At 41.7% G+C, this 27,684-nt stretch overlaps 2 protein-coding genes across 3 annotated transcripts in view; one reads left to right on the top strand and one right to left on the bottom strand.

Moving 5' to 3' along the window:
• Positions 1-2,222, bottom strand: part of zfyve19 (zinc finger, FYVE domain containing 19) — a 49,973-nt gene extending 47,751 nt beyond the window's left edge. Inside the window, exon 1 of the mRNA XM_063053197.1 lies at positions 2,008-2,222. Coding sequence (XP_062909267.1) covers positions 2,008-2,061 — 54 coding nt within the window. The 5' untranslated portion in view covers positions 2,062-2,222. The remainder of the gene's footprint in view (positions 1-2,007) is intronic.
• Positions 2,223-2,465: 243 nt separating this feature from the next.
• dnajc17 (DnaJ (Hsp40) homolog, subfamily C, member 17) overlaps positions 2,466-27,684 on the top strand; it is a 130,796-nt gene continuing 105,577 nt past the window's right edge. The window contains exon 1 of one of the 2 annotated variants that reach the window (XM_063053125.1): positions 2,466-2,640. In XM_063053125.1, coding sequence (XP_062909195.1) covers positions 2,566-2,640 — 75 coding nt within the window. In that variant the 5' untranslated portion in view covers positions 2,466-2,565. The remainder of the gene's footprint in view (positions 2,641-27,684) is intronic. The other variant, XM_063053119.1, reaches the window with a different exon arrangement.

Genomic DNA, 27,684 nt, shown 5'->3' with positions numbered 1-27,684 from the left:
CTATCCAAAGTTATATATCCGGTCCCTTAGAATTATTTCCAATATCTTTCCCACAACTGATGTCAGGCTCACCAGTCTATAATTTCCTGGATTATGCTTAAAGCCTTTTTTAAACAGCATAACAACATTAGCTATACTCCAATCTTCTGGTACCTCTCCTGTCACTAAGGGTGTTTTAAATATCTCTGCTAGGGCTCCAGCAATTTCTGCACTTGCCTCCCATAGGGTCCAAGGGAACACCTTGTCAGGCCCCGGGGATTTATCTACTTGATTTGCCTCAGGATTGCAAACACCTCCTCCTCTGTAATCTGTACAGGGTCCATGAAGTTGAAGCCACTTTGCCTCACTTCTATATTCTGTGTCCATCTCCTAGTAAATACAGATGCAAAAAATGTATTTAAGATCTTCCCCATCTGGTTTGGTTCCACAGATGCATTACCATTCTGATCTTCCAGAAGACCAATTTTGACCCTTGCAATCTTTTTGTTCTTAACATATCTGTAGAATCCCTTGGGATTCTCCTTCACCTTGTCTGCTAGAGTAACCTCATATCTTCTTTTAGCTTTCCTGATTTCTTACTTAAGGAGTACAGAAATGCAAGAGAATACTTAAGCACCTCATTTGTTCCTACCTTCCCTCCCCCCCCCACAACCAGGGCCTCAATCTCTCTTGAAAACCAAGAGTCCCTTGTTATCTTTACCTTTTATTCTTCTGGGACATACAAGCTCTGTACTCTCAAAACTTCACTTTTGAAGGCCTCCCACTTACCAAGTTACACCTCTGCCAGAAAGCAGACTGTCCCAATCCACACTTGCCAGATCATTTCTAATACGATCAAGTTCAAAATTGGACTTTCTCCAATTTAGAATCTCAATCTGTGGATCAGACCTATCATTTTGCATATTTACTTTGAAACTAATGGCATTGTGATCGCTAGATGCAAAGTGTTCCCCTGCATAAACTTCTGTCACCTGCCCTGTCTCGTCCCCTAATGGCAGATCCAGTATCACATAAGGACATAAGAAATAAGAGCAGGAGTAGGCCGTCCACCCCTCGAGCCTGCCCCGCCATTCAATAAGATCATGGCTGATCTGTCTGTAAACTCAGCTCCATCTACCTGCCTTTTCCCCATAACCCTTAAATTCTTTACTATGTAAAAATCTATCTAATTGTATCTTAAATATATTTAATGAAGACGCCTCAACTGCTTTCCTGGGCAGTGAATTCCACAGATTCACCACTCTCTGGGAAAAACAATTTCTCCTCATCTCCGTCCTAAATCTTCTCCCCGAATCTTGAGGCAATGTCCCCTAGTTCTAGTCTCACCTACCAATGGATACAACTTTCCTACTTTTATCTTATCCATCCCTTTCAAAATTTTGAATGTTTCTATAAGATCCCCTCTCATTCTTCTGAACTCCAGAGAGTATAGTCCCAGGCGACTCAATCTCTCCTCACAGATTAACCCCTTCATCCCTGGAATCAACCTTGTGAATCTCCTGTGCACTGCCTCCAAAGCCAGTATATCCTTCCTCAAGTATGGAGACCAGAACTGCACACAGTACTCCAGGTGTGGCCTCACCAGTACCCTGTACAGTTGTAGTATGACCTCCCTGCTCTTGAATTCAATCCCTCTAGCAATGAAGGCCAACATTCTCCTCTAACTGTTCTGGCACTCTGGTTCCCATCCCCCTGCAACTCTAGTTTAAACCCCACCATGCAGCATTAGTACGCATTCCCACTAGGAATCTGAGGGAATGGAAAGAAATGGGCTTTGTACAGACAGAAGAGATTAGTTTAATTAGCCAATCGATTATTAATTTAATTGGCTTGGCTCATCATTATGGGCTGAAGGGCCTGTTCCTGAGCTGTCGTTCTATGTTCTAAGGATGTGAAAGAGGGCACCATTAAGAAGATATTCACAGTTATCGGTAACCTGACATTGAAGTTTGATAATGAAGTTCAGGCAAACAGAAAGAGGCCTGGGATTTATTTGCTTGAATTTACCTCTTTTTTCAGCAGAGTGAATTTAGCTGCGCAGCCGAAGCAACGTCCAGTCATCTCCAATCAGTGGTGAAATACACGTCCTAAAATTGTAAAAGGAAAATAATCTGGTAAACTTTGGCTGAATTTCCATCCACAACAACCTTTCGTCAGCTTATTAACCTCCGTTCCTCATCTCCAGGGCCACCTGGAGACGTCGATTGACTGCTCGACACCTGAAGCACCCTGGGTGATGTAGTTCTCATCTCTCAGAGCGGGCGTTGTAAACGGAACAGAAATAATAATTAGACTACAAACTCTTTGGGACATCATCATCAATCGCCGGCGCTCTCTTGATTGTCGATTTGACGATAGTCCCAGCATGCATTCTGATGCCTGCTGGGAATTGTAGTCCATCTATAATGAGATGCGAAGAAAGATGCGGGGTTGCTGCATTTGGTACTACAATCCCAAGAGTCATCGCGGTTTTCTTTTTGCGGGTCGGGTTGAAAGATCAAGTGTCGTAGTCGGTTTACAATCTGGTGGTCGGAATTTGCGTTACTCCTTAGTAAAACCGGCGAAATGGCAGCCAAAGAAATCCTGCAGTTAGATCTGTATTCGCTTCTAGGTGTTGGGGAGGACGCTACAGACAAAGAGGTGAGCAAATACTGGTCGCGGGTTTAAAATCTTCGTCAGCTGTGTCAGTGGTCTCCTTCTTCGTGTGCCTTGCGCGTTACGCGCTTGGGTGATCATGGCTTTCCTCATCGAACGATCCCTCGCAGCGTCAATGATATCTCGCACACTTAGGTCTGTTAGTTCTTTCACAGTGTCCTTCTTCTTTGCCTTCCTCTTCCGTGTTTCCCAGGCATACGGCCTTGTAATGTTAGGTATTCTATTTCTCCCTTTCTCATGACATGACCCAGGAATTTAAGTTTCCTCTCATTTAATGTTCTCATTAAAGATCTTTTTGTATGTGCACGTTGGAGTACTGTCTCAATAGTTACCCTATCTCTGTATGATATTTTCAGCGTTCTTCTAAGAAACCGCATAGTTCTGGTGTTATAGTCCATGTTTCGGAAGCATACAGCAAGATTGCCCAGATGTAGCATTTTAGTAGTCTAAGCCTTGTTGTCATAGAAATGTGTCTGTTGGTAAAAATGGGTTTCATTTTTTGGAAGTTGGTTTTGACAATGGCAATTCTTTTTATTTCTACTGTATTTCTAGCATCTTGTGATGTGAAGCTACCAAGGTAATTAAAGCTGGTCGTTTGTTCAGTCTCTTGGTTACCGATGTACAATTGGTAGTTGGGAGTATCCTGCTGTTTTGATATTACCATACATTTGTTTTTTCTTACAGTTGATGGTTAGACCAAAATCTGCACTTGCTTGTACTACTTTGTCTAGGACGATTTGTAGGTCTTCTGCAGCACTTGCTATTAGGGTGGTATCGTCTGCATACCTTATATTGTTGATGTTAACACCTCCAATTTTTATCCCATCTAGGTCTTCTATTTCTCTGAGAATCATTTAACTAACTATCTAGTATACTACTAAAATTCTCATGCTCTGTTTGTCTGTGACCTCCAATTAGCCCAAACGGTGCATTATAGCGGCACTTTCTTTTTGACTAGATCAACTTAAAATGCGCTAACTTACAGAATCCATGCAAAGTTCAGGGTTATATATTTGTATAAAATTGCTCACTCGTCAATCAACAGGCCATGGTTTCCACAACCCGAGCCGATTCCACCTTTCATGGAAACCGCAACGCAACACCACGACGCATGGGCACGGCCAACCTCAGCAGCGCCTCATGATGCTCACAGCAGCGACTCCAACGGCAGCAAAAGGGCAGGGCTATCATGTCCATTTAGGAGAGCGCCAACCACATCATCAAGAAAAATCAGCATCCTGGAGGCTTTGGTGTTACTGCTTCCTACCTTCTATCAAGCATTAGGGTAAAAAAATTATGGACAGCCTAATTATGCCTTGTGGAAAGGGAAGGGGGACATTATGGTCAAGAGATGACGCCAAATGTTGTCGGGAAGCGGCAAGGAGAGGGAGAGAACAACAATCGGATGAGGCCAGGGCCGCACAACTCCAGAATCAAAGGGTCAGGATAAAAAAGATGAGAGAAGAAGAGACAGAGGAGGAGAGGCATGCACATCTCCAAAATGACAACAATAGGCACAGAAGGAGGAGAGAACAAGAATTGGATCAGGCCAGGACCGCATGACTCCAGGATCAGAGAGAAAGAACAAATGGTAGAAGAGATGAAGAGACAAAGGATGAAAGGGCTGCACGTCTCCAGAATGACAAAAACAGGCAGAGGAGGAGGAGAGAGGAAGGGACAGAGGAGAAAAGGAAAGATCAACTTGAGGATATGCAGCAAAGAGTACCCTATTGAATAATGAGCAAAGAGAAGTATATGAATATGTGTGTGACTGCTTGGAAAGGAATCTCTCTTCAATGATTTTCATTGATGTACCAGGAGGAGCGGGCAACACATTTATCAGCTTGATCCTCGCTAAAGTTAGGGGAGATGGAGGTGTTGCTATTGCTGTAGCACCATCAGGTGTTGCAGCAACATTGATGCCTGGTGGTAGGACAGCACATTCAAGATTCAAAATACCCCTCAAAGTCAATGAGGATGCCCTTTGTAACATCAATAAAATACTGCAAATTTACTCCAAAATGTGAAGCTTATTGTCTGGGATGAGTGCCCCATGATTAGGAGGAAGAGCTTCGAAGCCATGGACAGGGCTCTTCATGATGTATGCGGCAAGAATGAGGCCTTCGTGGGTATGTTAACCATTTGCTGTGGCGATTTCCGTCAGCTTCTAGCAGTTGTGAAACGAGGAAATGATGCTGATGTGGGGAACTCATGCATAAAAAATCCTACTTATGGAGAAGCTTCAAGTTTCAATTGAAGAGAAGCATGCAATTAAATGAGGGAGAAGGACAGTATTCTCAGTTATTGGATGTTGGAGAAGACAAGATTGAGAAAAATGAAAACGATGAAATCGAATTACCTGAAGATATGATTCTGCCAGCAAAAACTATGGAAGAACGCTTTGATTTCATCTACCTGACATTAGACAATCCTGCAGAACAGTTCTCAAGGAATTCTATCTTGGTTCCTCTCAATGAAATGATGCAAAAAATAAACTTCACATGCACTAGACGCTTCTCTGGAATCATGAAAGAATACTGTTCCTTCAATGCCATAGGTGAAGGAGCTAATGCCACTCATTTTCCTACAGAATTCCTTGATTCGGTCGAACCCTCTGGATTGCCACCACATAAACTGGAATTGAGGAGGGGATCTCCCATCATTTCAATGAGGAACTTGGATCCACCAAGGCTTTGCAATGGAACGCGAATGATGGTGGAAGAACTGCACGACAATCTCATTGTAGCAAAGATAAACATTGGTGCATTCAAAAATGACATTGTCATGATCCCAAGAATTGCTCTCAGTTTATCAGAAGGGGAAGATGTCCCTCTTCAGCGGAGCCAGTTCCCAATACAGTCATGCTTTGCTATGACTATACATAAGGTGCAAGGCCAAACCATGGAGAATGTGTTGATTTATTTGGAGAAACCGGTATTCCCACGTGGTCAGCTGTATATGGCGTTAAGCTGGGGAAAAAGAAATGAAAACGTTAGGGTATTCTTGAAGGGTGGCAGATCAACCAGAAATGTTGTCATCAAAAGTGTCCTTTGTTAAACGAGGAGGAGCTATATTTGTCTTGCTACGTGTCTTTCTTCTTTAATAAACTGAGTTTTTCTTCTTTAATTTCCAAAGCACATCACATCAGACCACACTACCTTTCTCTCAAAGGGTGCCCCAACAGGTCACCCGTTGTCTAGTAGATATTAAATAATTCCAGTGAGGCAACGCATCCCTGTCTAACTCCTCTTTGAATTTTAGTCCAACTGCTTATATTATCATCAATTTTTACCGCCGCCGTTTGGTTCCAATATAAATTTCGAAGCAGTTGTTGGTCCCTTCCGTCAATGTTTAGTTTAGCGAGAATTTGAAATAATTTTTCACGTTGCACTTTGTCGAATGCTTTAATGATATCAATAAAACATAAAAAGACATCATTTTGATATTCAATTGCCCTTTCTGAAAGCATTCGTAGTATGAAAATTGTGTTCCTAGTTCCTCTATCCTCAATAAACCCATATTGCAGTTTAGAAGTTTCTGGTCTTAATTTGTTTTTAATTCGACTCGGAACAATTCTCAACAAAATCTTTATTATGTGACTCATAAGACTGATTGTTCTATAATTTTCGCAGTCAATAGTTCCAGGAATTATTGGCAGTGTTATAAATACTGATTTGAAGAGATCGTAAGGCAATACACCAGACTCACGTTTAAGCTGGGACTTAAACTGCCTATTTAGTAGGAAGGAGGGCATCATGAGGCACTGGATCTCATAAACCAGAATGAACCTGTCATTTCACCTAAACTGTGTGTATGGCATTAGTTATGGGGCCATTTCAGTACAGTATTGAGCTGTTCCTTTAAAACAGTTATCGGGATATTTCACTCCGATGGTGGTGGGTGAGTTTATCAGGTTCAGTTTATTATCATTCAACCATACACGTGTATATGGCCAAACGAAACAAGGCGCACAACACTGTGTGTGTGTCTGTCTGTCTCACACACACCAAATAGAATAATGTCATGACAAATCAATAATCAAATAAAACTATGCACATTCGCAATCCCTGTAAAAGATCTTCACATTAGTAAAAGGCAAATAGTTGAAGCTACGGGCTGGGGAAGTCCAGTTTGATTTCAACCAAGGTTCTTAAAAGAAATGGCAGGTAAGATAGTTGGTGTGTTTGGTTTTAATTTAACAAACGTCTTTTGATTTCATGGACTCCTTTCAACCCACCTCCCTCCTACTTTTCACTTCTCATCCCTCTGACCTCCACATGTAGCACATCCTTTGTCATTTACTCCAGCTGCAACAAGATCCCACTACAAGCCCCATCTCCTCCGCTCCGCATCCCTTTTCACCTTCCTCAGGGACCACTTCCTGGTCCGTTAATTCCCCTTCTCCCCATTTTTGCTGGCAACTGCAAGAGGTCACACTTGTTCTTGTAATTTCTCCCTCATCACCATCCTGGGTCCTACACTGCCCTTCCAGGTGAGGCAAAGATTCATGTTTACTTCCTCCAACCTCATCTACTGCATTTGATATTCCTGGTGTGGCCTCATTTATATTATAAGACCAAGCACAGATCAGGTCACTAATTTGCAATACATCAGCGGTCTGTATACATTGGCAATCCTGAGCTCCCAGATACATGCCATTTCAAATTCCCTTCCCTTTTCCACATCCTTGACCTCCATTGCCATGGTGAGGCCCAATACAAACTAGAGCAACACCACCAAATATTCTGCCTGTGAAGTCTGCAACCTTATGATTAGAATGCTGTATTTTCCATTTCAGATGCTCCCTCCCTCCTGTGTATTTTCACCCTCTCTCAACTTCTAATCATCCCATTTTTTTGTCCCCTTCCCCTTCAACCCTTCCCTTTGGCCCCATCATTAATCATTTTCCTCCCTCTCCTGTTCCATCCACCAACAACCCTGAACTTCCCCAAATGGATTACTCGGCAAACAAGGTCTGTAGGAAAGAGGAGAAAGGGCTGTGATGATATTGGATGTGCTATCGACGAAGCTCTGAATTCAAATGAAGATCTATCGGATATAAATAGCTATGAATATCTTCACGAAAGGGAGGTTATACTGCAGCTCCCTACTCTTCAAAGGCTAGATCACTTTATACTCTGCGGTGAGTTTAGCTGCCTATACCCACTATATGAATGGTGCTGCCCGCTCCCCATCCCGACCAAGGAGGAGATATTTCCAGCTAACAAAGTAGTTTAAAACATGCTTTATTTATTTTTAGTGATACGGGTCTAAGTTTAGAAAAAAATCTTTAAAAATATTTAAAACTCACACAAGTTTTCTATCTTATAAAATAGTTCCATATTAGAAAGGATTTCTGAAACACAGTTATAATTCTTATAAGCTGGAAAAAGGTACTAACAATTTTCAGATGAACAAGTCATCTGTCACAGAAATCAAAAGCAGAGGAATGGATTCTAGTTCACCCCGTCTTTCTGTAACTCTTCTTATCGACCCTTGACCCTAACCAGCCTGACTGTTGTCTTTCATTTATACTGTTCTTTTGCCACTTGGGTAACCCCACGTCACAGTCAATGTTCAAGCACATCTTCAATCTTTCACTCCAGTCAGTGGGTCAGCACAGTGTTGTTCAATACTTGGCCAGGTACACCTTTGGGACCTAATTCCCGTAAGCGTTCACTCTCTTGAAGGATGCTCTGACATTGGCCTCCAAGACAGAGATCACAGGATTGCTAGATGTTATGGGGATTCTCCCAGGCGTTGTTATTCCCCTTTTCAAAGTATGCATAGAAGGTGCTGAGCTCATCCGGGAGTGAACCATCACTTCCATTTATGCTGATAGATTTTGCTGTATAGCAAGTGGTGACATGCAAACCCAGCCATCCATGTCATGTACCCAATTTGTGTCTTTAGCTTTACATGGAATTTCCTTTTTGCTCTCACGAAGGCCTTCCATAAGCCGTGCCTGGATGTCTTGTTAAATTCTGAATTGCTAGTCTTGAAATGCCCTGGAAATATCCCTCAGCAGAACATGAACCTCGCAGTTCATCCCGAGCTTTTGGTTTGGGAAGATTTGATATGTTCTTGAATGCACACTCTCATCCACACAGCTGCAGCAGATTCATCCAGATCTGAAGATGAACCCCTGAATGTGGTCTATACCACCAGTTTCAAGCAGTCCCGAAAACTGCTTCCTTTGACCATACCTCTGTGGAATATTACTGAGGCTATATTGCCCACTACGGGAGATGGCTTTAGAGTGACCACCGCCTGTAATGAACAAAATAGCCTCTGTATTGCTTCAGAGACTTGCTGCTCTTCAAACGATCCTGGTCCCGCGCGGCATGCTGCAATGGATGAGAGGTGTCCAAAGGGAAAAGCCCTAAGAGGTGTCTCAGTTACTTGTCCATTATCTAAGAAAGTTATTTATTTTTTTCCTGTAGATTTTTAATTTGTTACCATGACAGAGCATAGAACATAGAACAATACAGCACAATCTGGCCCATAATGCATGCATTACTAAATGACAATAAAAGAGGACGATGTGTCTTCTTAATCATAATGTTGTACCAACTGATATAAACTTAATCCACAATCAATCTCACTCCTACAAAACCCTAAACCTCTATTTTTCTTACACCAATGTGCCTAGCTAAAAATCTTTTTAATCTCCCTATTGTATCAACCTCAACCAACACCCCTGCAGTGCATTCCAGTACTGTCTGTATGAGAGAGGAGAACTCGCCTCTAATTTCTCCCCTAAATTTTGCTCCACTCACCTTAAATGTGCATCCTCCAGCATTGGCCATTGGTGCCCTGGAGAAAATGTGTTGTTTGTCCACTCTCTATATATACTTCTCGTATTATACACCGATGACTGGTCACTCATCCTCCTTTGTGCCAAAGGGAAATAGCCCTACCTTGCTCACCCCTTCCTCATAAGACATGTTCTCTAATTCTGGTAAATCTTTCCACCATCTCCAAAGCTTCCACATCCTTCCTATAATGAAGCAAACAAGTTTAACACAATATTCCAGGTGTGGTCTGACCAGAGATTTATAGAGCTGTAACATTATCTCATGGCTCTTGAACTCCATCTACAGACATCATTTGTCTTCTTATCCATTGAGGGATTTATGGACTTGGACCCTAAGACATCTCTGTTCCTCCACACTGCTAAGAATCATGCTATTAACCTAGTATTCCTACTTCAAGTTCAATCTTCCAAAGAGTATGTGGATCAGGCACTTCTCAGCCCAGCTCTGTACTCTGTCTACATCCTGTTGTAACTTATGACAACCTTTGCACTATCCACAATATTACCAACATTCATGTTATCTGCAAACTTACTAACCTACCCTTCCACTTTCTCATCTAAGAGTAGTTGTCCCAAAACAGATTCCCTTAAGGATACTACTGGTCACCAACCTCCAGGCAGAATATAGTTCATTTGTTATGACCCACTGCCTTCAGTGGGCAAGCCCATTTCAAATCCACAGATCCAAGTTTCCATGAATCCTGTGCCTCTTGATATTCTGAATGAGTCTATCATCGGACACATTGTCAAAGATTTCACTAAAATCCATACATGACATACCATACCAATCCTCATAGAGGGATCAGAAGTAGAGAGAGTGAGCAGCTTTAAGTTCCTGGGTGTCAAGATCTCTGAGGATCTAACCTGGTCCCAACACATTGATATAGTCATAACGAAGGCAAAATAGAGGCTATACTTTATTAGGAGTTTGAAGCAATTTTGCATTTCAACAAATACACTCAAAAACTTCTATAGTTGTATCATTGAGAGCATTCTGACAGGCTGCATCACTGTCTGGTATGGAGGGGCTACTCCACAGGACCGAAAGAAGCTGTAGAAGGTTGTAAATCTAGACAGCTCCATCTTGGGCACTAGCCTACAAAGCACCCAGGACATCTTTAGGGAGTGGTGTCTCAGAAAGGCAGCGTCCATTATTAAGGACCTCCAGCACCCAGGGCCTGCCCTTTTCTCACTGTTATCATCAGGTAGGAGGTACAGAAGCCTGAAGGCACACACTCAGCAATTCAGGAACAGCTTTTACCCCTGTCCCATCCGATTCCTGAATGGACTTTGGAGCTTTGGACGCTACCTCACTTTTTTTAATATACAGTATTTCTGTTTTTGCTCATTTTTTAATAATCTATTCAATATATGTAATTTACTTGTTTATTATTATGTCATTTATTATTACTTTTTTCTCTCTCTCTCTGCAAGATTATGTGTTGCATTGAACTGCTGCTGCTAAGTTTAACAAATCTCACATCACATGCCGGTGATAATAAACCTGATTCTGATTCTGACCTTTATCAATTTTTTTTCACCTACTTGAAAAATTCAACAGGCTCACAAGGCACGGCCTACACCTCAGAAAGCTCTGCTGACTATTGCTAATAAAACTATGCATTTCTAATTGTTCATAATTCTGTCCTTAAGAATCCGGTCCAATAGTTTGCCCACCACTGACATAAGACTCATTGGTCTGCAATTCCCAGGGTTATCTCTATTACCTTTCTTGAACAAAGGACAATATTTATCATTCTCCAATCCTCTGGTAGCATTCTTATGACCTGGGAGGACACAAAGATCATTATCAATGCCCAAGCAATCTCTTCCGTTGCTTCCTGTTTGGCCCCAGGGACTTACCTATCCAAATGTTCTTCGGAAGCTCCAACATTGCCTCTTTCATAACCTGAACTCCTCAAGCAATTAGTCTGCTGTATGCTGATGTCACATTCATCAATCTCCCTCTCCTTTGTGAACATTGAAGCAAGGTATTCATTCATTAAGGGCCTCCCCTACCTTTTCCTTCTCCAAGGCATGTTTTCTTCTTTACCCTGAGTGGTCCTCCCCTCACTCGTCATCCTCTTTTTCGTATATGTGTAGCATGCTTTGAATGTTTCCTTAATCCTACTCACCAAGGCCTTCTCACATCCCTTCTTAAGCTCCTTCCTGGGTACCTTATAACTTTTGAGACTATGTCTGCCTTTGCCTCCTCAACATGAAGTATGCTTCCTTCTTCTTGACTGAATGTTCCACTTCTTGTCAACCATGGTTCCTTCACAGTACCTTTCTTTTCCTGCCTTAATGGGGCAAACCTATCCAAAACCCCATGCAAGTGCACCCTAAACAACCTCCACATTTCTGCTATGCATTTCCATGAAAACACCTGTTCCCAATTTACAGTCCCAAGTTCCTCGGCCTAATACCATTGTAATTAGCTCTCCCCCAATTAAATACTTTGCTATGTCGTCTGCTTCTGTCCTTGTTCGCGGCTATGCTAAAGGTCAGGGAGCTATTATCACTATATCCAAAATGCTTACCCACTGAGAGGTCTGTCACCTGACTAGGTTCATTGCCTGATGCAGTATTGTTTCTCCACTAGTTGGCCTGTTCAAGAGTCCTGCTAACAAATTCTGACCATCTAAACCTCTTGCTCTAAGGAGGTGCCAATCAATATTTGGGAAACTGAAGTCGCTCATGACAACAACCCTGTTAATTTTTGCACCTTTCCAAAATGTGCCTACTTATCAGCTCCTCAATGCCCCAGTTGCTATTGGGGGTCTATAGAGTACTCCAAATAGAGCGATTGCTCCCTTCCTGGTTCTGACTCAGTAGGCAATCCCTCCATGAGTTCCTTACTGCAATTGTGATATTATCCTTGATTAGCAAAGCCACTCATCCCTCCCAAAGCTCTTCCCCTGTCTCATTTGAAACAGCTAAGCCCCAGGCCATCGAAGCATCCAACCCTGACCTTGTAGCAGTCTTTTCTTTGTAATGGACACAACTTTGTAATCCCATGTACTGATGCATACTCTCCTCCTTATTCTTAATACTTCCTGCATCAATGTAAAGACATTTCGACCCATCCAGCTGACTGCATTTATGCCCTATCTACTGCCTACCCTTCCTCACAGTCTCTCTCCACATTGCATCTACCTTTACACCAACTGCTCCATCATCGAGAACATAAACAGGCCTTCAGCTCACAATGTTGAGATAAACCCATTAAATTAGTAATCAAATGGCCAACTAAGTTAATCCCTCCTGCCTACATAATGCCCATATCCTTCCATTTCCCTAACATTCATCTGCACATCTAAACACCTCTTAAACATATAGGGAAGTAGTTACACCCAAGGTGCAGGACACTGATGTCAGATCTCTGTAATTTTCGATCCCTGGGTTCTTTTAGGAGTTCAAGGAATGAGCAAGAATCATTGATTTTTCATAATTGTTTACTTTAAGGTTTAAACACAGACACAGAGGTTTTGAAATTAAGTGAGGAGCTGAGAAGCAAATCAGAGGTTAAAGAGATACAATAGATTTGATGAAAAGAAGAAGATGGCACCTTTGGAAATATCCATCACCTTTATACACGAAATAACAGACAATTCTTCAGATAACAGAACCTAATCAAAAGTTTATATAATTATAACACGTGTATAATGTGCTAATACTTAGCCAATTAAAAATGAAAAGAGATATGTAACTGCTATTTCACCTTCTGCCAGTAAGTGGAGACGAACCATCACGTACTATGAAAAGTACATGAGTTTGTTAAAATTACAAATTATGGTTTCATTTTACTGGCATGATTAAAACTACAATTTTAATCTTGAATTTGTTCAACTAATATAGAAAGTATACATTAAAAAAAGCAACGGATTCCAACACAAGTAATTGGGTGACTGTTAGGAAGGGTAAAGGGGATAGGCACCCTGTGGCCATTCCCCTCAACAAAAGGTGTACCGCTTAGAAAACTGCGTGGGGGGGGGGTGGTGGACGACCCAGTAGAGGAAAGGCACAGTGGTCAGATCTCTGGCTCTGTGGTTCTGAAGGGGAGGGGGGAGAAGAGGAGTGCAGCAGTCAAGGGAATTCTGTGGACCTGAAAGAGACACCCTGATAGTATGTTGCCTCCCAGGTGCCAGGGTTAGGGATGCCTCAGATTGTCTCAGCTTATAGAGGGGGAGAATGAGATGCCAGAAAAAGTGGTACATAATTAATTCCAACGACATAGGAAAAGGGAGGAGGTCATGAAGAGAGAAAATACAGTAGGAAGTTGGGTAGAAAGCTGAAAAGCAGAACTTCCAGGGTGGTAATCTCTGGACTGCTGCCTGTGCCTCATGCCGGTGAAGATTAGAATACGATCATTTGGCAGATGAATGTGTGGCAGGGCAATGAGTGCAGGGGCAATGATCATTGGGATCTTTTCTGAAGAAGAGATGACCAGTGCGAAAAGGTCAGGTTACAACTGAACCTGAGGAGGACCAATATACCTATGGGCAGGTTTGCTAGAGTTGTTGGGGAAGGTTTAAACTAATATGGCAAGGGGATGGGGACCGGGCTGTTGGTGTACAAGCAGATGCAGTGTGTGGTGAGACTGAGGAAGGGCAGGAAGATGATAGGACAAAATTTCAGTCAGTGGGATGAGTTGAGGTGTAACATGGGGACAAAATTGAAATGGGTGATGAATACAGGACTGAAGGTGTTATATATGAATGCACAGAGTATACAAATAAAGCAGTTGATCTTATCGTGCAGTTAGAGATTGGTAAGTATGATGTGGACATCACTGAGCCATGGCTAAATGAGGATCATGGATGGGAGCTTAACATTCAAAGATACACATTGTATTGAAAGGACAGGCAGGTAGGCAGAGGAGGTGGAGTGGCTCTGTCAGTTTAAAAAATGAAATTAAATCTTTAAAAAGAGGTGACATAGATGTAGATCCTTCTGGGTAGAATTAAGACACCGCAAGGATAAAGAGATCCTGATAATAGTTATAGAGAGGCCTCTGAACAGTAGCCTGAACGTGGGTACAAATTACAACAGGAGGTAGAAAAGGCATGTAAAATGGGCAATGTAATGAGAAGCATGGAGGATTTTAATATGCAGCTAGATTGGGAAAATCAGGTTAGTGCTGGATCCCAAGAGATGGTATTTGTAGAATGCCTACGAGATGGCTTTTTAAAACAACTTGTGGTTGAGCCCACTAGGGGAAAGGCAATTCTCAATTGGGTATTATGTAATGAATCAGATTTGATTAGGGAGCTTAAAGTAAAGAAACCGCTAGGAGATAGTGGTCATAATATGATAGAATTCACCCCGCAGTTTGAGAGGAAGATAAAGTCAGATGTATCAGTATTACAGTGGAGTATAGGGAATTATGAAGCCGCCCAGTGGTGTAGTGATCTCTGCAGTGAACTTTGGGGGAAGTGGTCCCATGTTCAGATCGGGCAGGCTCTTCCATGCTTTTCAATTGTGCTGGGTTGAGTGTTGAGCTAGCAACTTGGCCTCGTAAAACAGGCAAACGCTAAAGAAACAGCGCCAGTGAGGTGTGGGAGGATCAAAAAATTAGGGAATTACTGAGGCATGGGAGAGGAGATGGCCAAAGTTGATTGCAAGGGACACTAGCATGGATGATAGCAGAGTAGCAATTGCTGGAGTTTCTGAGAGCAATTCGGAAGTGCAGGATAGATGTATCTTAGAGATGGAAGTATTTTAAAGGGAGAATGAGGTGACCGTAGCTGACAAGAGAAGCCAAAAACAATGTAAAAGCAAAAGAGAACAAAAATTAGTGGGAAGTTAGAGGATTGGGAAACTTTTATAAAGACAACTTTTATGAAGACAACTTAAAAAACCATAAGCAGAGTAAAGATTAAATATGAAGGTAGGCTAGCCGGTAGTATAAATGAGGATACCAAATGTTTTTTCAGATGCATAAAGTGTAAAAGAGAGGCAAGAGTAGATATTGAACTGCTGGAAAATGATACTCGAGAGACAGTAATGATGGAGGAACTTAAAATATTTTGCATTGGTCTTCAATGTGTCAGGGTCTAGCAATATGCTAGAAATTCGAGTGTCAGAAGGCAGTGTAATTGCAAATACTAAGGAGAAGGTGCTTGGGACACTGAGAGGTCCAGAAGTACATAAGTCACCTGGACCAGTTCAACCACACCCCAGGGTTCTGAAAGAGATTGTGGAGGCATTGGTAGTGATCTTTCAAGAATTAGTAGATTCTGGAATGGTTCCGGAGGACTGGAAAATTGCAAATGTCACTTCACTCTTGAAGAAGGGAGGGAAGCAGAAGAAAGAAAATTATAAGCCAGTTAGCCTGACATCAGAGGTTGAAAATATGTTGAAGTCTATTGTTAAGGATGAGGATTCAGGGTACTTGCAGGCAAATGATAAAGTAGGCCAAAGTCAGCATGGTGTCCTTAAGGTGAAATCTTGCCTGACAAATCTGTTGGAATTCTCTAAAGGAATAGCAAGGTAGACAGTCGGTGGCTGTTGTTTACTTAGATTTTCAGAAGGCTTTTGGGATGGTGGGGTGGAGATACGTCTCTACTAAAGGAGGTTTAAGGCACTCCTTCCCTCTGCTAACCTTCAGGTCACCCTTGGACAAAGTGTAGCACCTTCTTAGCCCCCTAGTCAGGAGCAGGTGGCAGGTGAGTGTATGAGCAGTAGGTGCATATCACAAGTCCTGGTTATGTGGCCACTGACACCAGGCAAGAGCATTAGTAATGGCTGGGCAATGTAAAGACACTGCCCAGACAAAAGCAATGGTAAACCGCTTCTGTCGAAAAACTTTGCCAAGAAGAATCATGGTCAAAGACCATGATCGCCCATGTCATACGACATAGCACATCATGGCGATGATGATTAACTTATAGCAAGTAATTATGAAAAGGAATGGAATGTTATTTATTGAAATGAGAATAAGAATTATTTTGCAACATTATGGGGTGCTGACCACTGCTGGAATGCAGCATACAATTTTGGTCTCCATGTTTAAGGAAGGATGTACTTGTACTGGAAGCAATACAGAAAAGTTTTACTGGTTAATTGCTAGAAAAGTGAGATTGGTCTTATTAAAACACAAGATTCTGAGAGGTTTTGAGAGGGTGGATGCTGAGAGAACACTTGCATAGATGTCTAGAACTTGGGGCAAAGGCTCAAAATAGGGCTGCTCAGTTCTGATGGAAGTGAAGAGGAATTTCTTCTCTGAGCACTGTAAATTTTTGGAATTCTCTATGCTAGAGACCTGTGGTTATTGATTACATTCAAGTTGAATGCTGGCAGACATTTGAGCTTCAAGAGGTTTGGGGAGAGAATAGGAAAACTGAATCAGAATCAGGTTTACTATCACCATCATATGTCATGAAATGTGTTAACTTTGTGCCAGCAGTACAATGCAGCATGTGATAATATAGAGAAAAAATGTGAATTACAGTGTGTGTGTGTGTGTGTGTGTGCGCTCACGCACGCGCGTCTGTTCTTCCTATAGAGCAAAAATATAGGAATTTTTTTTTAAATGAGGTAGTGTTCATGGGTTCAATGTCCATTCAGAAATTGGATGGCAAAGGGGAAGAAGTTTTTCCCAAATTGTTGAGTGTGTGCCTTCAGGTTTATGTACCTCCTTCCTGATGGTAACAGTGAGAAGATGGCACGTGCTGGGTGGTGCAGGTCCTTAATGATAGACACTGCCTTTCTGATGCACCCGCTCCTTGAATTTGACCTGGATACTACCATGATGCAGCTGATTAATTTTACAACTCTCTGTAGCTTACTTTTATCCTGTGCCGTTGCCCCCCACCATACCAGACAGTGATGCAGCCATGTAGATACTCTCCATGGTACATCTGTAGAAATCTGCGAGTGTTTTTGGTGACATACCAAATCTCCTCAATGCCAAAGAAAAGTCATAATCTTATTCAAAAGCAGCTCAGGTGCTGCTTGGCGAACTCCTGCTTCCAACGAATAACAGAAATGATGGTGATGTTGGCTTAAAGAATGAAGTAAAGGCCTGTGAATGACACAGGGGGCTGTGTAGAGGGGTGTAGCTATAAATGGGAAAAGATTAATGAAATTTGAAAGTACTAGGCTGATTATCTCAATTTGTTCAATTCAACACTGTGATCTTACAATGTTCCCAAGATTCTGAAAGCAATCTAGATTATTGTAGAACCATAAAAATACTTATGCCTACTGAAGAAATGAGAGAGAGAAGGCAGACTGACTATAGTCGGTTTAGCCTAATGTCTGTTATTAAGAAGTGCTGGAATACATTATTATGAAAATCATAGCAGGACATCTAGGAAATCATAATACAGTTGAGCAGATTTATGTGAAAATTGTGTTTGACAAATTTATCATATTCTTTTGCGATTTAACAAAAGAGGAGAATAAAGGAGAGCCGATAGATGTAGCGTATTTAGATTTTCAGAAGACATTTGTTAAGGCACTACATAAAGTTACTGTAGAAAGTGATATTGGGGGTTATATATCAACAGAAAATAGCACATTGGGATAAGTGGGCCATTTTCAGTTTGGCAAGCTGAAGTAAGTGGATTGCCTGTGGGATCCGTGCCACTGCCTCAACTAGGTGCAATCTGTGTCACTGAGGTAGAGGAAAGGATCAATGTTGTTGTAGCCAATGTGCAGAATGCTTCAAAACAAAAGGCAGGAGATACAAACTGTCACGTATGGGGTCTGCCAAAGGGATATACGTAGGTACATTAAGTGAGTGTTCAAAAAAAGTTGGGAATTAGGGAAAATAGAAAAGCAAAAGGCCATTGACATGGAGAGAGATTCCAGAATGAAACCATAATGTTATTATGTACAGCAAGTAATTCAGAAAACAAATGGAATATTAGGCTTGATTGCAAGAGGAATAGAGCCTAAAGCCACTGCAACTATAGAAGTATTGTTGAGAGCACACTTGGGAGTACTGGGTAAAGTTTTGATCTCCTCATTTAAGAAGTATATTTGTATTGGAGAGTTCAACTGATTGACTCCTGGGGTGAGGAGATTATTTTGAGAAGGAAAAGTGTCGTAGGTTGAAACTATCCTAAATTTTAAATGACTGAGAGCTAATCTTAATGAAACCTAAGACTGAGGAAGCTCAACAGGGTAGATGCTGAGAGGATGTTTTCCCTCCATGGGGAGTCGAGAGCATAGATTCAAAGTAAGGGGTTGACTCTTTCAGATGGAAATGAGGAGGAATTTTTCACAGGCTTGCAAATATTTGGATTTCTACCTCCCCCACAGAGCCGTTAAGCTGAATCATTGACTATATTTGAGGTTAAAACAGACAGGTCGTTGTTCTACAGGGGTTATGGGAAACTGCAGGAATGTGGAGTTGAGTTCAAGATCAGGTCAGCTAGAATTTAATGAACACCAGACAAGGGTTTGGGGAGCCATGTGGTCTGCACCTGATACTATTTCTTAAGTTCTTAATGTAGTCTAGGTGGTAAACACTGGCCTTGTCAGTGACATCCATCCAAGTTAAATCAACATATTTTGACAGGTTCAACTCTGGCAATTAAAATGCGGTAGCATTCTAATGTGTCAGAATGGGAATGGAGATAGGGAAAAAATTGTTGGCCACCAGGGATACAGCATTTTTGCAGATGGAACATAGGTGCTCGACAGTGGGGGGGGTCTCAGTCAATGTCGGGTGTCATCAATGTAGAGGAGGCCGTTTCAGGAGCACCCGATGCGGTAGACAACCCCAAAAGATTCACAGGTGAAGTGTTTTGCTCACTTGGAAGGACTGTTTGGGGCCCTGAATGGAGGTGAGAGAGGAGGCGAATGGGCAGATGTTCTGTCATGTCAGTCCATGCTGTCCTCTTTTGCCACAATGAGGCCACTCTCAGGTTGGAGGAGCAACACTTTATATGGTATGAGCATCGATTTCTCCAACTTCCAGTATTGTTTTCCCCTACCGCTTCCATCTTCAATTCCCCACTCTGGCCTCTTATACCGCTTCTCCTCACCTGCCTATCACCTCCCCATGGTGCCCCTCCTTCTTCCCTTTCTCCCATGGTCCACTCTCCTTTCCTTCTTCTGCAGCCTTCTACATTTTACACCTATCACCTCCCAGCTTCTTACTTTATCCCAGCTCCCTCGCCCACCAGGCTTCACCTATCACTAGCTTGTTCTCCTTTCCCTCTGTCCATCTTCTTATTCTGACATTTATTCCCTTCCTTCCCAGTCCTGAAGAAGATCTCAGCCCAAAGCATCAACTATTTGCTTATTTCCACGTATGCTGCCAGACCTGCAGAGTTCCTCAAGCATCTTGTGTGTGTTGCTCTGGATTTCCAGCATCTTCAGAATCTCTTGTGTTTATAGCTGATAACAGCTAAGTTCTAACTCTCTGCTGCTTATTCATACAATGCTGTTTGACAGAGATGTACTGTATATCTACCTGAAATGTTAAAGCTATCCTTTCTGCTTTCTGTCAATGGAAATTGCTGCTCTCCATTTAATCTATTAAAACCCTCAAGGTCGAAGCCCTTCTAAATAATATCATTAACTTCCTTCCTGCTAGTTTCTGCATAAGATCAAATTCCTCCATGACTCTTGCCTATACTTCTCTCTGCCTCTGTAAAGCAGCCAGCAGAATCAAAGACCCCACCCATACCACATGTGCTCTCTTCTGCCCTCTTTCATTGGGGAGAAGATAAAAGCCTCAAAGCACATACCACCAGGCTCAAGGACAGCTTCTACCCCACTGTTGTAGACTATCGAATAGTTCCCTAGTATGATAAGACCTTGCAATCTACCTCATTATGATCTTACACCTTATTGTTTACCTGCATTGCGCTTACTCTGTAGCTGTTCACCTTCTTCTGCATTCTGTTATTGTTTTACCTTCTACCTCTGTGTGCTGTGTAATGATATGATCTGTATGAACAGAATACAAGACGCGCTTTTTACTGTGACGATAATAAACGAACTTTTGCAAACCTTGTAGCACACTTCAGACTATCTTCTGCAACCATCCAAAATACTTAATAACCTTCCAAGAGTATTGTGCCTGGAATTCAAAGCAATATTCTCGTTGAAACCAGGAAATTGTAAAAATTTAGTATGCTTTGATACTCAGTGCCTTTATATAGAAAGCTTTGGATCCAGTATGTTTTTTTTTAAAGTGTCAGTTTGATTCCAGAGCGCCGCCGCTCTCAAAGTGGGGAAGAATTTCCCCTGATCCTTTCCAACTCCACATCTTAAAACCTATGCCCTCTTGATTTAGTCATTTTCATTATGGGGGAATGTTTCTATTAGTTTCTCCTTCTCTGACCCACAGTTATTTATTTATTTTTATTTATTGAGAGACAGCACCGAATAGGCCCTTCAAGCCACACTACCCCCAATTCCTCAGTTTAACTCTAGCCTAATCACAGGATAATTTACAATGACCAAATAGCCTACCAACAAATGGGTCTTTGGACTGTGGGAGGAAACCAGAGCACCCAGAGGAAACCCATGCAGTCACGGTGTACAATCTCCTTATAGGCAGTAGTGGGAATTGATCCTGGGTCACCTGTACTGTAAAGCATTGTACTACGCTACCATGCCCCCTATTGTTTTGGGTATTTTTGTTGGGTTCCTCTCATTCTTAAATTCTCAGGAAAAGAAACCTAATGTACAGAGATGAGGCAACATTTTGGGAATTGAGCCTGGGAAAGTGACTTGAGTGCAAATCCCTGGCTTCTCTTGATGGAATTACAGTCCCCAGCATACCTGGTCACTTCATACAATATTGCTTAACTCAATGAAAAACTATATGGCTTCTGTCTAAAACCTTGCTTCCCAACCCCCTTTGCCTACAACTGCAGTCCAACATGGGTTTTCTGCAGATTCTTATAAACCAATCTTGTGGTCAGAGTGTACAAAAACTCAGTTCTACAACCTCACCCAGGCATTTTTCATTCTGCTCCAGTCCAGATAATATCCCATCACATTTTTTTTTAAATAAAGATTAGCTTTGTTTTCACATGTACATTGAAGCATACAGTGAAATGTGTCATTTTGCATCAACAACTGACAAAATCTGAGGATTGTGCTGTGACCAAACTGCAAATTCCACTATGCTTCTGGTGCCAAAATAATATGCCCACGACTTACTAACCCAAACTCATAACGGAATGTGAGCATCACACACAGAATGCTGGAGGAACTCAGCAGGCCAGGCAGCATCTATGGAAAAGAGAATAGTCCACATTTTGGGCTGAGACCCTTCAGCAGAACTCCAACATCTGCAGATTTTCTCTTGTTTCTAGTGGAATATAGGTAGAAATCGGAGCATCTAGAGGAAACCCATGCAGTCACAGGGAGAATGTGCAAAGTCCTTACAGACGGCAGCGGGAGCCAAACCCGGTGGGTGATCGCTGGCAATGTAAAGCAAATTACACTAACTGCTATGCTAAAGTGCCACCCTCCTTTGATTCCTTTGGCTCTGCACAGATATCGTTGCAGACTCAAAATCATAAGAGTTGAAGCTAGTCAATCTATGCCCAACCCTCTTCATTGACGACTGTACAAAACTTCAGCCTGCTTTTCGATATTCGTTAACCCTTGCCTGGCTGGAAACATATGCAACCAACCTGTTTGCTTGGGAATACATAATAATCCCTTGTGCAAATGTGGAATAGTCCAGACAATATGGAAGTTATTGATATTTGCTCACTGATTCAGCCAGAATCATTTGCCACAGAAATGAGTCCAGCAGGCCATCACATCCATACCAAACATCGAGTAATCCCATTTACCAGCAAATGATTTGTGACCTCGTATGCCCTGGCTGATTTAAGATACCTTGGAAACAAGCACTCTGACACCATTTTGCCACGTCTGGACCAGGATCAATGCATATTCTAATACACATTCTGCAATGTACTGACTTCTCTAATCTTGTCACGGTATTTGGGTACATGCCTATACAAAACTAGCATTGTCAAAAGTCAATTATTGGCATGTCTTAGTGAAGCTGAGAGTTCAATTTATCTTCTGCAGACATAATACGCAATAGTCTACGTTTGTGTTGCATTTCTAATGAACAGTATAAATTTCAAGATTAAAACCAAAACCTTTAAGATTGTGGATTGCAAGTCGAAGGAAGGACAATCTTGCTGCTTTAAATCTGGTCACATTGAAAGCAGATAAGCTCCATATCCAGCAGGTGGCACTGTAACTCTACAACCCACTTTTCCTCTCAGCTACGTGGGCGGGAGGTTTCACTTAAATGCAAATTCATTCAAAGGTTGTAACAGGACTTCAGGAAATTCAAACATAGATTAACTTTCATTTATTATAAATTAATGGCACCAATGTTACAGCTCATCAAGATAACTGCACTCCTTTCTATAAAATAAAGTGAGTCAAGTGGCAAAGGTTCATTAGTTCTCATACACAACTTCCCTCCACCCCCCAAATCCTTCTATTTCACTTTTCCCAGGGGGCCAGTTTGTAAATGGGCTACTCATCTTGGTAATAAACAATGCTGATCAATGGATTGACCTTGTCCATTTTTTGACAACCTGTCGTTAAAGCCTTTGGTTTGGAAGAACAAATGTCTGCTGAGTTTTGACCAAGGTCTGCCTCCTGTGCTCTCTGTGCACACATTCTCACCTCCCCCAAATAACCTGGTATTTGGTAGAGAAGAAGCAAGCCCACGGCGTGCGTGAGCTTGACCTTGGAGTAGTTCGAGCAGTTTTCTATGAAGTTAAAGCCACTAAAATAAACTATTCTGTTGCACCAAACTGATTCTCCCTCTAACAGTATCCACAGCACATTCTTTTTCTGAAGAGGGGAATATTATATACGTAAAAAGCATCACTGAAGTACTTGTCCCTATTATGAATTATGGATCAAGGTCCACTTTTGTATTTCATTAGACACCATTACAGGTATGGGGAGTCTTGACATCTTGCTTTTAATAAGCCACGTTGGCTTGTGTTTTCCTGTAACATAATGTGACCCAGGGCTTTAACAACAGAATAAACTCCCTTGCGCCTTGAATCTGACATATTGTCTTTGGCTTATGTCTACTTAATTTTTATTAAGATCTGACTGAACATTAAATGATGCAGCACTTAGTTTAAATTATCATGCTGCACAATACTCAGTAGTAGTTTAATCAGATTCATCAATATAAGCTTACTCCTTGTAATATGAAAACAATGTGCATGACATCCTACCCCACTTTATTCAGTCATTTTGCTTGTTTTAAATGAGCATTCTGCCTTTTTATTTGCTTTTTTCCCCTTAATTATCTGCAACTTCTCCTGAAAAAGCCAAAATATTTATAGGCTTAACATTTGGCTTTAACTCCAACTGTTTAGAATTAGAAAGAGATCCAGAAGGTTTGAATAAAGTGGGTGTATGAGTGTTTTAATCAATTATGAAGGATATTAGGCAATTGCTGCTTAAATGCTCTTTGAGCAAACAACATCAAGGCTAATTAATTTCTATTTCCAATTCACTTCCTTAGTATCTAACGGTTAAAGCAATTCTTTCCAATTCCCTTTTTGGAAATTGTTTAAAAAAATGTTCTGAAATAACTTCACATTTGGTTGGTTAGGTTTAATGAAGTGCTGTACGGACAAGATCAAAAGCTTAGTTTTGTTACATGTGCTCATTTCACTCTATGTTTCAATGTACATGTGATAAATCTGAATCTGATCTCACACATACTGTTGCTCTGAGGTTTACAGAACACGGATGCAGCCTTTCTGCCCACCAAGTCTGTACTGACCATTAGCCACCCATTTGTACTAAGCAAAGAAAAAAAAACTGCTGGGAATCCCTGGATTGAGTAGCATCTGCAAGGGCTTCGTCGAGTGTCTTCACTCTGTCTGCTCCAGGAGAAAGGCTCTCCAAGTGGCCAGGCATTTCAATTTGACTTCCTATTCCCATATTAACATTTTTGTCCATGGCCTACTGTACTTCCACAATGAGGCCAAACATGGGTGAAATGAGCAACACCTCATATTCTGTTTAGGTAGCCTCAAATCTGATTACATGAGTATCAGTTTCTCTATCATTAGGTAATTTCCTCTCTTCCCCCTTCCCCTTCCTCTTTTTCTATTCCATATTCTGGTTACTTTCTCACCCCTACTCTTCTCATCACCTCCCTCCTGTTCCACCCCCTTCTTCCCTTTATTCCTTGGTCTAATGTCTGCTGTTAGATTCCTTCCTCTTCAGCCCTTTACTTCTTCCACCTATCACCTCCCAGCTTCTTAGATTATCTCCCGTCACTTAGACCACAAGAGTCAGTTCTGCCATTCAATCATGGGCTGATCCAATTCTTTCAGTAATGCCCACTCCCCTGCTTTCACCCCACACCCTTTGATGCCCTGGCTAATCAAGAACCTATCTATCTCTGCCTTAAATACACCCAATGACTTGCCCTCCACAGCTGCTCGTGGCAACAACTTCCACAGATTTATCACCCTTTGACTAAAGTAATTTCTCCGCATCTCAGTTCTAAAAGGACGTCCTCTCACATCACCTGCCAGCTTGTACTCTTACTTTCCCCCCCACCACCACCACCACCACCACCACCACCACCACCACCACCACCACCACCACCACCACCACCACTCCATCACCACCACCACCACTCCATCACCTTATTCTGGTTTCTTGGCCCCTTCCTTTCCAGATCTGATGCTAGGTCTTAGCTTAAAACGTTGACTGTTTATTCCTTCCATAGATACTGCCTGACCTGCTGAAGTTCCTCCAGCCATTTGTTTCTTTTAATGCTTTAGCATCCAGCATCTGCTGACTCTTGTGGCCCCCATGTACAGGAATCTTATACAGCTGTGTCCTAGAGTTTAAATTACCAGCAGTCAAGGTTGTTCTTTTAATATTAACACTTTTTCACCTTTTGTCCTTGCCCCATAAAATACATTCCCTTCCTCACATACTGCCTAGCCTCTTCTCTGCCTGTGCCTGATCTCCAGTCACCCCTGTCTTTAATGCTACCTTTGGGAGTTGTACAATAAATTTACTTCACTGAGGGAGCTCATTTGCTTCTTGAGGAAGCAGTAAACAATGCAGGCTCTATATCTCAGGCCAATTTGTAGCCAACTCTAAGTGATCTGCGATTGGAGTTCCAGATGTAGGTACTGTGTGCAGCCACGGTAATTGGTTTCATATGCCTGCACTTCAGTTAACCCAAGCAATCTGCCATGTGTGATGACAGCTGATTAGGTTTTTATTATCGGGTGAATTACAGCTTGATTTTGAGTATTTGTGCAACCTGCTCTTGTCACGTGTTAGAACCAAGTAGTTAAAGTCAATGCAAGTTTAGCCACCTCTGTCACGAAATATCAATTTTCCCAATGATTTTTTTACTTCCCTTTGACCTTTCATTTTTGATTGTGTAAATACCCACAATATCTTGTTCAAGTGGCTGTTCAACCTCAGCAAGACCAAAGAGATGATTATTGACTTAAGGAGAAGGAAACCGAGATCCATGAGCCAGTCTTCACTGGAGAGGATCAGAGATGGAGAGCATCAGCAACTTTAAATTCTTCGGCGTTGTCATTTCAGGGGATCTGCCCTGGGTCCAGCACATAACTACCGTTATGAAGAAGGCCAAGCAGCAGCTCTACTTCCTTGAACTTTGTGAAGATTCAGCATGTCATCCGAAACTTTGACAAACTCCTATAGATGTGTGGTGGAGGGTATGTTGAATTGGTTGCATCATGACCTGATATGAAAACACCAATGCCATGAATGCAAAATCCTACATAAAGTAGTGGATACTGCCCAGTCCATCACGAGTAAAGCTTTCCCTGCCATTGAGCACATCTGCATGGAACACTTTGGCAGGAAAGCAGCATCCATCAATAAGGAATCCCGCCATACAGGGCATGCTCTCTTCTCACTGCTGCCATCAGGAAGGAGGTACAGGAGCCTCAGGACCACACCACCAGCTTCAGGAACAGTTTTTACCCCTCAACCATCAGGCTCTTGAACCAGGGAGGATAACTTCACTCGCTCCATCACTGAACTGTTCCCACAACCTGTGGACTCTTTCAGGGACTTTTCATCTCATGTCATCGATAGTTATTGATTATTTATTTATTATTACGGTGCATTCAGGTTAATTGGGTCAGCCATTTATTCGAGACAACTCATAAAGAACAAAATCTAAATCAAGAAAGTAGGGATTCCCTTTGATTATTTTGGACACTATGCTGCCTAATTGGGGCAGGAGACTTCCTAACTGGTGTTAGTCATGTGCACTTGCGTGGCCGTTAGACACTACTCCATGCTTAATATGATCAGTTTTTAATTAGCATCAGTTGTGTATGTTTGTATTCAAAAAGCAGTGATTTTTGTCTCTGATTGTTGATGAAGAATAAGCAGTAAAACGATTTGAAACTGCTTCCTCACCACGGTTTCAAGTATTTAGGCTTGGAGATAACAGAAACAGCCGGGAGTGAAAATGAAATGATTTCATTACTTCAAGTTAGGAATTGCAAAGGTATTGACAATTATCTTGAATGCCACATTGAAACTAAAGATTTGGAGAATGCAGTCGCCAAAAGCATTGCATGAAGGCAGTCTGTTATCTGCTGTAGGTGTTGCACTGATTTTGTTCATTTACAGTCAATCAAAAGTATTCTAATTTGTTTTGCATGTCATTTAAATAAAATTTTACTCGGTTGTACAGTAGTTTCTTATCATTTTAACTATTTTCTTGAAATTTTGGCTAATTGGGGCAACTGCTTAAATTATTTTGTATCAGAGTTTGTTGACTTTTGCACATTGGTTGTTTGTCCATTCTGTTGGGCATGGTCTTTCATTGATTCTGTTGTGTTTCTTGGATTTACTCTGTATGCCCACAAGAAAATGAATCGCCGGGTTGTATATTGTGACATCTGTAAGTTTACTCTGAACTCTATTCTTCCAGTGTCAGATTAGCCTTGCACCATGTTGTATTGTGTTGCACTGTGTTGCACCATGTTGCACTGTGATCTGTTTGGATTTTATGTCTGTCCATAGACTTCTGTTTGCTCAGTGATTCCCAGATTACAGTCAACAAATTCTAGCTGAGAGTTCCACCATCTCAGTACCACAAAATCTTGATTGTTGAAATACATTTCATATTTTGGATGTTGTGACCCATAGACCATAGAGTCATAGAAATAGTTCCACAGTAATGCAGAGTATAAATTTTTACTGGGGTAAGT

The sequence above is a fragment of the Mobula hypostoma genome, chromosome 1 (genome assembly GCF_963921235.1).
Source record: "Mobula hypostoma chromosome 1, sMobHyp1.1, whole genome shotgun sequence".
NCBI classification, from domain to species: Eukaryota; Metazoa; Chordata; class Chondrichthyes; order Myliobatiformes; family Myliobatidae; genus Mobula; species Mobula hypostoma.
The sequence above is the reverse complement of the archived record's forward strand: the minus strand, read 5'-3'. Positions and strand labels throughout refer to the sequence as shown.